This window comes from Varanus komodoensis, unplaced genomic scaffold (assembly GCF_004798865.1).
Source record: "Varanus komodoensis strain SLA01 unplaced genomic scaffold, ASM479886v1 scaffold9, whole genome shotgun sequence".
Taxonomy (NCBI): Eukaryota; Metazoa; Chordata; class Lepidosauria; order Squamata; family Varanidae; genus Varanus; species Varanus komodoensis.
The window spans coordinates 2,504,791-2,517,158 of NW_025336598.1; the positions used below are offsets into that span (position 1 = coordinate 2,504,791).

General features: G+C 40.2%; 1 protein-coding gene across 3 annotated transcripts in view; it reads right to left on the minus strand.

The window, feature by feature from the left end:
- Window positions 1-306: 306 nt before the first annotated feature.
- BORCS5 (BLOC-1 related complex subunit 5) overlaps window positions 307-12,368 on the minus strand; it is a 33,502-nt gene continuing 21,440 nt past the window's right edge. The window contains exons 4-5 of one of the 3 annotated variants that reach the window (XM_044418304.1): window positions 10,053-10,236; window positions 3,239-3,452 (exon numbers count right to left, since the gene is read on the minus strand). In XM_044418304.1, the coding sequence (XP_044274239.1) occupies window positions 3,382-3,452; window positions 10,053-10,236 (255 nt within the window). In that variant the 3' untranslated portion in view covers window positions 3,239-3,381. Of the gene's footprint in view, window positions 3,453-10,052; window positions 10,237-10,845; window positions 10,901-12,368 lie in introns of all 3 variants that reach the window. The other 2 variants (XM_044418306.1, XM_044418305.1) reach the window with 2 other exon arrangements.

Sequence of the window (12,368 nt, forward strand, 5' to 3'; positions counted from 1 at the left end):
AAGTTGAATGGCTTCGATTTTTGCCTTTTGGGAGACCTGCACTATTGACATCATTACTTAGTTAAGCATTCTTGGTCAAAGTCTAGCTGGTTAATGAGCACAAACCCCCACCTGCCAAGCCAGAGGCAAGTGAAATGTGAGAAAAGTTTGTGGGGGTGAAAACAAGACTAAAGTACAGTCTGCTTTAAGATGAGCATGTGGAAGGCTTCCAGCTAATGGCAGAACACCTGTCCCCAGCCTAATGTTTCTAAAAACATATAAATTTATTCTCTTTCAGCACCAGATGCACACAGCCCAGAGGAAAGCTGGCATGTCATATATCCTTTATTAACAAAACAATCAAAACAATAAATATTTCAAGTAAAACTTATACATGGTTTAGCACACAGCATAATATAATTGAATTGCAGGACTCTTCACATTGGTAAAAACTGCTTTTCAACAAAGAAAAATATAAACCCAACATACCTTTCATAAAACTTCAATAAACTGCTCAACAAGTACAAATTCCCCCTTCCCCTTCCAGTTTTCCACAGCCAAGTATATAACATATATTTAGCTCATAAACTTGTACTTCTGGGGACCACTTACAACACTGACCACTCCTGTGGAACCCCAGAAAATCTAGCGCATGTTCTAGAGTGCATCAGATTCCCATAAAACATTGGATGTGGCTACTGGACTTCAAACAATCCTATGAAAATGGAGATTACAGACAAGATCCACCAAATTTCACACTGAAGGAATAACCAAACTAGTTAAGTGTATCAGAGTTTTGTCCAGGAACTCCCTCCAAGTTCCACACACAATGCATTTTAAAAACCACAGCTCAAGGCAGTGGACCAGCTTGCAACCAAACATGCTCATGGAGCAGCATATAAGTCACTGCCTTCTCTGTCTCTGTCTGTCTCTCTCTCGCACAGAGGATGTATCCACCATTTGGACGGAGACACTCAATCCACCTACCTGCCCTTTTTAGGAGAACTTTTGGCACTTGGAGAGAAGAGTCTAATTAGGTACATCTGTGCTTGTTATATCTTTCAGTTATGCAGCTATTTAATAAAATCATTCCTTTGATTATGATCTAGTTATTACTTCTCCTGAAAAGAGGCAGAGGTCTTCCCCTCATACTGAACAAGTCTGAGCTCTTGAAATAAAGACCTTCAAACTGCAAGGTTTAACCTGGGTCAAGGATGAGGAAAAGTGGTTCTCCAGATGTTGCAAATCCTACCAGCCCTAGCCAACATAGTCAATGGTGATGGAGGGTAGAGGATGAGGTCCAACAACATCTGGAGAACCATATTTTCCCTATTCCTAGCCTACACTCAAGAACTGCTTCTCTGCAGCAAGTTCCCACACCACAGGGGTGTGGGTACAGTTTACCCTGTGCTGGGGCTGAAACCATGGGTTTTTCCTTCCTGGTATTATCAAGTGTAGCAACTGGCTCCACCCATGTGCTTTGAGTATTTTTGCACACTCTTGGACAGAAGTGGATCCTTTATCACTGATGGGATATAAAATAAAGATCTTAAAAACTGAGGTATCTACAATATTTATGACAGGTTCCAGCAGTACCATCCCTGCACAGTAGCAATAAGGTCATGAAGATACAGATTAAGATAAGCTAGCAGGCTTTGCACCTGAACATAAAGCGGCTGTCTTTGCAGGTGCATAATACTTACTTACAAAGAACTGGGAATGCTTTTGGTGGCACAACTCCATATACTTTAGGAATAAAGCACAGATCCCATCTTTTCCTGGCTTGGCAGTTTTTCTAGCCTTTGGACATGACGTGTATTCCAGAGAAAAAAGGGAATTGCGTCCTCCATCCTGGTAGGAGTTGTTTGGCAAAGTAAATCAAAACGAAGAGAGAGAGGACAATTGTTTAATTCACAAAGTCTCTGAGGAAAGAGGCAACAAGAAGAATAGAGAAATGCCAATCTAATTTATCACTTCCCTAGTTCTGGAGACTGCTCAACTCTGACGTTATATGGCTCAAGCTCAAGCAGTTACTCATTTAACAGCCCTAGAAAGTAAAAGCCCAGTTTAAAAACACACATAGAAACCTTACGAAGGGATATATCAACTAGACCTTAAAAAGGAAACTCTTGCCGCAAATACCACATTGCATTATGCTAGGTGGGTTTAATAAGCCACCCTCTAGCTTCACACACTCACTGTATGCACAGTTCCAAAACTAGGAAATATTAAAATAAGTAGCTGACACTAAGAAAACTGCAGGATCTACATGAACAGAACACTGATTTTCTCTCCTAAAAGTTTCCACTTCTAAGTCAGTCCAATCCAAAGTTCTATGTAGACACAACCTCACTGAATTAAAAAAAAAGCCCCTTGATATTAAGAGAGCAGTGAAACAATAGTCTTATAAAGAACTGTTCTAATGGGCTCTCAGAAACACAGCTGGATTTCTTTAATGAGGTGATCAATAACATTTGACAAGATCCTCAGACAGGAAGCTTGTCCATTACTACCAATCTTCCCTTGGAACAATGAATGGCCAGAGAAAGTTGAGTGTGTTCTCCATTTACAAAGGAGGGCAATGCTGAGGTTTAGCCCATATTCTGCACTTCTGTGCTCAGTTAATCTTAATGCATTTGTCTATTAAGGAACTTACAAATCACCTGCAGAATCCCAGTGTCACCCTTGGTCAGTTGGGTACCAAAAAAAAAGACTTGTTTGCCTTTGTAGTCATTTGGGTCCAAGCAGAGATGCTAACTAACAATTCACAGCAGCTCGGCTTTGCAGGGGAATGGTGAAGGTCTTGTGAGCAGTTTGTCCGCTGTCACTGTTCTTCTCATAGAGGAACCCAGGATTCATAAACACAATTTGAAAACTGCTGAGAATGTGCACCAGAATCCTCTAAAACTTCAAGGAGTCTGAGGAAGGCACCTCAGCAAACAAACGTATGTGGGAAGTTTTCCTGAAGGCAAAACATTTGAAACCAATGCAGTGATGTACTGTTGTGAAGACAGAAGTGTGAACCTTGTTAAAGCAACATTTTGATAGGTACGGACAGTGGTGGTAAGAAGATGGAAGCAGAAAAGGTTTTAAAAATATATTCCTAAGGAATGCTTTAATCCAAGCTGCTGCAAACCAAGTTCACACCACTCTCTTCTACTCCTTCTGGCTAGCATATGTTTCAAGCATGTTCCTTATCAAGTAGAGTCCATGAAAATATGTGTGGAGGTTGCAATGGAAAACTACAGCTTGAGCTCTCTGTCAGGTTTCATACTAAAAGGCTCCAGTCTCTCACTCTCTGGCAGCAGGCTATTCAGCCTCTCCATCAGAGGAATAGTTAAGTCGATCCCCATCTGGATGCGTCGGAGGATGGTGGACATCTCATTGACCTTCTGGATCTGTTCAGCATACTTGGCATATCTTTTTTGGCGCTCCTGCATTAAGCTGTAAAGTGTTTCTACCGAAAGATCCATCTGTTTACAGAAACAGAAGAAGATGATTATGTTAAAGGTCACCTTTCAGAGAAGCAAGAGATGCTTGCTGGAGACCACTGCAGCCTTTGCCATCATCAATGGATCAAACCACACTCTGCCTTTACATACTCAGCCACTAAGTCCTACTTGTCTACACACTTTACTTGTTCAAGCGTCAGAAGCTGAAGAGCATACAGGTAAGAACCATGGAACTCCTCTTGCAGAGATGTCAGATAGGAGCCAGACTGAGCAAAGGGCCATCAGTGGCCTGCTTGTGCCTGCCTTAGCCCTGTAATCCTCATTCCGAGCTATAAAAAGTAGGTATATGAAGCCCCTCACAGTCACCCATACTTGCCTTGCTCACTCTCTTCTTTGTGAGGCCCAAATTACAATGTTCACATTTTTACCACTGATGTGTGCTTGCCTCCCCTCACCCTTTATTTACTCTAAGTAGGCAGGAAGAGGCAAATTGAATCAGGACCATAGTGTAGGGAGGGGTTAAGAAAGGATTTTAAGTCCCCTGCCAATACATATGTTATGCATAATGGAGCAAAGCTCCCAACCTGTGACAATCTGAGCTTTCCTCCAATTGTGAATAGCAAAGTGAGTATGTTAGAGGTAAAGATGTGAATCATATAGAAGGGCACTTCCATTTATAACTCTGTTTTTTTCTCATCATGTTGGGCAGAACAGCTCCATTTTTGCTCTTGAATACACTGAAATAACAAGAGAGAAATAAGCCAATCTGGCCTTGTAAGCCAACCACTTTCTCAGGGGAAACTATCTTAATTTAATTTTCTTAACACTAAGTGGGGATGAATCTCTAAACAGTACCTTGAAGACTGAGACAACTGTATTCTAACACATACAGATGGGGCATTTCCAAAGGAAGTTTAAATGCTCACGTCAAGGTACAAACATGTGACTTAAGAAACCCTACCCTTGATAAATATATTGGCTCACATTTCTTAAAGTTCTGGGAAGTTTTTCTCCATAACACAAAATTGGAGACACACACTAGAAAAGACTTTTAATTTCCACGAAAGTAAGTGTTTTGAGCATGACTCTAGATTAGGAGGCAGTAAGCCTAGCACTATAACTTGACCGGACACATAACTGGCAGACTCTTCTGTGCATAGGCGATTTTGTTGTGTCTTAGCATCAGGAACAACTGAATGCCACCCTAATTATGAAATACAGCTGGAATGATCCAAGTGGCTTCTTTGAATGAAGCAAGACCAGAGTAGAGAAACATGCAGAGAGCATCCTCTGGGAGCAAATACTTTGGATCCACAAATTAATGTCGTTAATTGGTCTGTTGTAGTTTGGGAAGTACTGACAGAACACAGAAACTATGGGTGTAATTTTATTATCATACCACAAATTAAAACAAAAAATTAACACCAAATCCCATATACAATTAGAAAAGAACCTACTAATTAAATAATTAAAAGAGCACAAGGAATTCTTATCTTTAGTAAAGGACCTAGACCTAGAAGAAATTGTACATTTCTTGCAATGAAAATTAGTATTCTAAAATATCAAGAATTTCTCACAACACTGCTTATGCACAATGAAAACCCAGTCTGTGCTTTTGAAACTTGTTATTATGATGTGCCAGATTTTCATACCTTAGATTTTTCCAATATTTAGCCATTAGCACTGGAACTCCAACCAGAAGATTACTCACAAAAACTGCATCAGCTTTTTTAGTCAATACCTCAGCAAGTTCAGCAATACCATCTCTGGTGCTTTGGGAATATAAGTCGCTATAATATTGGAAAAGATCCTCTTTCTTTTCCAACTCATTCACTCAAAATTTTTGGATCAGCTTACAGCACCACCAGTGCACATGACACTTCATGAATACAGTACATCAGCCTTCTTCAAACTGGTCCCTTCCAGATGTGTCAGATTTGGGGAAGACTGTTGCACATTTATGATTTATTGCCTCTCAGCACAGACAAACAAACAGAATTTCACCTGTGAGTCATTTATAACAAATGCAAGAAAGGTCAAGTTCCTGCTTCTGTTACTTAAAATTGTGTCACTCAGTTAACAGGGTCTAGCATACATATCTTATTCAAAGTTAGCAGAAATATTTCACACCCTCTGAACCCCATTTCCAAAATGAATTGACCTTCATGAAAGTTCGACTAATCTCATGTTCCACTGAGCCAAGTGATCAGGTCATTTGCTCCTTGTTTAAAAACTACAAAGATGCTACATTCCCTGTATGTAACATCCTTGCATCTGCATCAGATGATGGCTCACCCCATCTATAAACTCTGCAAATAAAATCCAACATGCACTAGAAACACGACAATGGTTTCTCTGTTTAAACAGAGGACTGACATGGGGAAGGTGTGTCACGTTCCAAAGAAGCAGCAAGAAAACAAAGATTAGTTTCTACAATTGGATGGAGCAAAATTACTTGCTCGTATCTATTCAGAGACAGAATGGGCTATTCTGAGGAGTGGGGAGCTTATACAAGCTTGCAACTGACCACTTGCACGGTCCCACAACATACTCTGAGCTGACCTTGGCATAACGACAGAAGAGCCACCCTACTGGGACCAACCAAGCATCCTTCTAGTCTGCTCGCATAGCAGCTGTACATGGGAAAACCTCAAGTAGGACATTAGTGCAACAGCACCTTCTCACCCATATTCCCCAGTACCTGGTATACTTAGGCACACTGCCTTTGAAACTGCAAGTAACATATAGTCATTAGGATTAGTAGCTATTGATGAAAATGCCAGAATGATGACCCTGTGCAGATTTATACCAAGAAGCTAAACTCCAGAAGGAAACCCCAGCAGGAACCTACAGCACCTGCAGTCTTGCTCAGGCAAGGAGCCCACATTTAAACAAAATTTATACTTAAAATAAACCCAGGCTTGGAAAGATGGAGGAAAAGCAGTGCATGTCACTGTACTCTCTACAGCCATTGTGCTGGGCTTGCTAGCAGAAGAGACTGCTTATAAACATAAAATGAAGGCTTTAATTTGGGCCCAGTGTAGGCTCAGGTTTTTAGGGCTATAGCAAAGCTCTGGAACTAAAGTTCTGATATACAGTAATCTCCAGATTGAGATCACACACAAGAGAAGCCAGACTTCGAAATGACAGCCCTCTGTCTGTTGTCTCCTTCAACCACCCATTCACTATTGTGCTTGCCCCTAAACAGAACATCTCTACTCTTGGGATGGGGTTGAGGAACTAACAATTAGCATACATTCCGAATCACGGAAGCTGGGGAAGATCAGGAGTTCTGCCACAGACTCCCTTGCTTTTCAGACAAGGCCCTCCAATAAGACTGGTTGCAGCAGCAGTTGGGCCAATCCAGCTAAAGTGAGGCTTTGAGGGAGCTAGCTCACCAAATATTAGGAGCACAGTACTGAAGCTTCTCAGCCCCAGTGACAAAGCTTATGCCCACCAATGAGTTACGCAACCAAGCACGTTCAGCAACAGGGTGAGGAGGCCTGGGCACAGGGCTCTGCCCGCCCACCTCCTAGTGGGTTACCCTTGTGGAAGCCTAGTGGGTATAAATTGTAAGCAACATCTGAAAGTTAATCCACTGCACTCTCCCAGTAGAATAAAGAATTAAAATAAAAACCAAACCCCCTACGCTTTCTAGGTGAATAAGCTCAATAGTAAGCTGTCCAGAGGCGTTAAGTGATGAGATGGCATGTAAAAACTCCAGATAGATAGATAGATAGATAGATAGATAGATAGATAGATAGATAGATAGAACCATTTCAACTCAGTTATGAAGACAGAAAGCTAGCAAGGGTGTGGGGGTCACCTGTCCAACTGGGCAGAAATTGTGCATGTGCACTCTGTGTAATAAGCTTTTGACTCTCAGGAAACAAATGGTTCTCTTTAAGAAAACCAAAAATCAACAAACATATAAAGGGACAAGCCCTGCAGATAAAAAATCAACAAGGCTTCCACAAGGGTAACTCCTTTCTGACTAATCTATCCAAGTTGAGAATTTTAAAAGCCTGTGGACAGGATCAATCCAGGAGACACTGTTTACTTGGACTTCCAAAAGGGTCTTGAGTCAGGGAATAAAGGAGGAAGTCCTTTTATGGATCACTAACTGGTTAAAGAGCAGAAAGTAGAGCGTTAGGAACAAAGGGATCTGTATTAGAAAAATGCTTTTCAACCTTTTTTAGAAATGATTTGGATTAATTAATTAATTAATTAATTAATTAAAAGCTTTGGTATGCCATCCTATTATACAAGATCTCAGTTAGGAGTGAGCAGTGAAGCAGATAACTTTGCTGATGACATAAAGGATTTAGAGTAATTAAAACCAAAAGGGATTGTGAGGAGCTCCAAAGACCTGGGAGAATGGGCATCAATGTGGCAAATGCAGTTCAAGGTTAACAAGTGGAAAGTAACACACTTTGGGGCAAAAAAAATCCCTACTATGCTGATGGAATCTGAGCTAGCAGTGAATGATCAAAAAGGGGATTTTGGGGTATGGTAGACATCTCAATGAAAAACTGCAGCTGTGAAAGACAAACTCATGTTAGACATAATTAGGAACAGGATTGAAAACATGACTGCTAAGATCATATACTCATTAAACAAATCTTTGTTGTGACTGCACTTAGAATATTATGTATTGTTCTGGTCATTTTACCTGAAAGGGGAACTACTGAGTTAGAAAAAGTACAGAGAAGGGCAACAAAAATTATCAAGGGGCTGATGTAATCCCTATGAGGACTGGCTTCAATGGGGATGAGAAGGCATGGTGGAAGCATTTAAAATTGTGTAGGGTGAAAGTGGAGAGAGACATTTTTCTTCTCCCATAATATTAGAACCCAGGGTCATTCCATGAAGTTGATTAGTGGGAGAGTCTGGACAGCTAAAAGGAAGTACTTCTTCACACAACACGTAATACAACTATGGAATTCCCTGTCACAGAAAGTAGTGAGGGTTACCAATTTGGACGGCTTTAAAGGGCATTGGACAAATTTATGGAAGAGGAGGCTATTAATGGCTACTAGTTTTGTTGGCTATATCATACCTCTGTTATAAGCTGCAGCGTGTCTGCTAAGGAACTTGGGCAGGTGGAACTCTTGTGTCCAACCTGCTTGAAGGAACCAGTGGTCACCTGTTTGCCATCATGTGAGTGAAGTGCTGGACTGGATGGACTTTTCTTCATCAGAAAAAAGAAGTTCTTATCCTCTGAGAATTTCTCCCATCCCCTTTGAAAGCCATCACTAATTGCTGGCCATCACTACCTGTGGCAGGAAATACTACATATTAATGCATCTTACAGAACAGAATTCCATGGTTTAAACATGTATGGTGTGAAGAAGTACTTCTGTGCTACCTCTCCCACCTCTCCCACCTGTGCTACCTCTTCTGTGCAATCACCCACAAATAAACTTCATGGGATGACCCTGGCTTCTGGTATAATGAGAGAGGGAGGAAAATGTCTATCTACTTTCTTCATACCATCTATGCATAAGTTTATACAGCAAAATGTGGTCTTTTACTTTCCCTACACTTGAAAGGGGCAGGGAGAGAGGCATACAGCCCTGTGAAAAGATACGCAGTCACCCAATGTGAGGAGAAAGTGTGCTCCTTCCTATGAAGATTACTGTGCATAAGCTCAGACAAGACTTCTAAAGTAGAGATGGACGGGCATTTTTTTCTGCATTGCCCCATTCAACTTCTCAAAGTGAAGATCATCATTTCACCCATGAAATTCAAACTAGGTTTCTGTCATACTGCAGCCATCACTTTCCCCTGTTCTTTCTTCTGGCTTCTTCTCTTTTCACACATGGAACCAACAAAAAAACAGCAGAGCAAACATTTTGCCAAGCATGGAAACAATTTTAAGCCTTGCACATATTTAGTTAAAATAACTTAATCAAGCTTAATAAGCTGTATACACTGTAATGTACAGCATGGAAAGCAGACCACCATGGTCAACTGTTGCATTGGATAGAAGCAAACCTAAGCCACAGTTTCAAATTGATTGTCCCAGTTAATGAGAGACAGAGTGCTGTGGAATAAAAGCCAGTTGGCATGCTTCTCAAATTCTTCATTAAATAAAGCAACATATATGGAACTTCATCAAATTGACTCTGGTAGGATAGGTTAAATGATGGACAGAGCATGTGACTAGAAAAAATGGCAGCTACTGAGCAAGAAACTTGATGTTCCTTTCATTTTGCAGTCCACCTTCTGGTGAGGGTGACTTGCAGAGTCAAGCGTCTGCACTGTTCTTCAGTTACTTTCCAACCCTAGCTCAAATTAGTTGCAATGATGTACAATCACTTAAACAGAGGTTGCATAAACTTTAGACCCTAGACTAACTTGTAGCTCACAACTCCAATCAGACTTAACCAGCATAGCCAATGGTGAGGGGTAAAAGGATTTGTTGCTATCCAAGTATTTTGGCCTACATGTTGCCCACCCTTGAAGTGGCTATTCTCCAGTCCTACTGGATACTAATTTCTGGAAAGATCAGGCAAAAACAGCTGCAAAACCGACACTCATCTTTGTTCATGCCCTTACCCTATGTAGCCAGTAAAGTCTGAAGTGTTCAACTAATGTGCCAAAATGCTGAGTACCTACCTATCTTCAGATTGACTATGAAGCATCCTCTCCCCAACCTATTATTCTTCAGGTGTTCTGGATTATAACTTTCAGCATTCTGGATCATTGGCCATGCTGACTGGGACAAATGGGAGTGGAAGTTCAAAACATTTGGAGACCACCATGTTGGGCAAGGGCTGTTATAATGCCAAGGAGATACAATCTGATGAATATAAAAACAACTAAAGTCAAAAGTTAGTTTATTTGCATGCTAAGGCAGAGGGTACCTGCCAGCCAGAGGCTCACTGCCTGTCACACAACTGACTGTTCTTCTCAAAAGATAACACCTGAACTTTATTTGCATGACAATGAAAAATGTGCCAGACAAGCCAACTAATGCTGCACAACATGCAGGGAACACAATGCCAGCCAAGAGAACTTCAATCCAGAGTCAAACTTCAACAGCCAGAGTCTGTTACAAATACCATTTTCCTGGAAGGCTACCAAGCAGCCTTTTGAAAAACAAATGCCTTTCATGTTGGCTTACTGCCTTTCTTAGCCTAAATCCAACACCTTCCCTTCCACTTATGCCTTTTGCCTTGGTCACAACAAAGTGCAAACATAATGGCAGATTAAGACTACGATCTTTTTCATTCTAAAGAATGTTCTGACAGAATTAGGATCACATTACAGGCATGGCTGTGCACATGGTTGAATTTCACAAAAACATAGTGACTTGGTTCACACATAGCAACAATTCCTAGATGGTTTAACCCAGAAATTGCTGATATTTAGTGCAAGTGAGCAAGCATATTGCTTCCTGCATACTTACCACTTCTGTTTTCAATTTTGACATCCATTCCTAGAAGCTCTGAGGTGTTCAGAGATTAAATAAACCAGAATTAACCCAACAATGAACTATACATTACCTCAAATTTAAAACTAATTATTCCAAGGAAATTACAGGGTGGGGGATGAAAAATAAGCAATACATGTGTGTCTGTTACAGTTGTAGACTGCAGTTAATTTTCAAAACGGAGATCTAGGTGGGATAATGCACATGCTGTCTTTCATATCTAGTAAGCATAGTTGGATAACTTAGTGTTTTTTTTTCTTTTCCCCCTCACATGTCAGTTTTAAATTAAAACTATATGAATTGACAGCTATAACATCAAACCAGAACAAACCCCAAAACACTGGATTATTATAATATGATGACTCTGCTTGCACATTAGAAAACTTAGCATGTTAGTACATGTCTAAATGTCTACCATTAAAAGATACATTCAATCAGTAATTTTACTAAGGATTGGAAGAAAAAATGGTTTTTTCTTACAGAGAGGATTAAAAACAATTCTCTCCATGACTTCATTATTTCTAGCCATGTTACATCTCTAGTCTTTCTATAAAACCCTGATTCTTTAAAAAAATCATTTATGTGTGTAATGTTTGGGTAACAATAACACCCTCTGTTAAATTTCAAAAGCACACATTTCAAAATTCAAGGCTGTCGAATTTTTCCAGTTTTTCAGAAAAAATAATATGGTCCTAGGAATAAAAAAACCTATCCCTTCCTTCTTTCTGAATTGTTTTCAAAGCTGAAGATTTTTAATACAGTGGTGCCTTGTAGTTCAAACAACACTGACTTCGAGCAATCCAGAGTTCGAACATTAAGAGTCAAGATAAAATCGTTCCACAATTCAAACAATACTTCTAAGTTCAAACTGTGAGCAAAGTGAAAAAAATGCAGTTGCCACTAAAACATCATCAGTTGTGCGCCCAAGTCAGAAAAAAGGCCTCGATGTCCTGAACAGATTCATCTTGAATCATTTCATCAAAACTTTGACTTGAATTCGTTCACCTCGAATCGATTTGTCTCATCTTGAATCAATTCGGGACATCAAGGCAGTCATGTCAGTGCTGGGGTAAGTGTGCTCAAGGTGAGGAGCAGTATTTTGAGGGGGACGTGACTTTTACTGTTTTTTTTAAATTTAAACATTCACCATATCTTTTGATCACACCTTGCATATAACTTCAAACTTAATTTGTTTCAGGAGGTTATATTTACTGTTTAAGTTAACTGAAATGGGTATTGTTTAGGACCTAGGAACGGATTCACTTTCCTTTATTTCTAATGGAGAAAATTGCTTTGGACTCAAATAATTCAGAGTTCAAATGGCCTCCTGAAACGAATTAAGTTCAAAGAACAAGGCACCACCATACTCTGTAGTCAAAAAGTATCATTTTTGCAATACATGATTATCAAGGTCAGACATATGTTGTTGTTGCTAGTCGCGAAGTCGTGTCTGACCCATCGCGACCCCATGGACAACATTCCTCCAGGCCTTCCTGTCC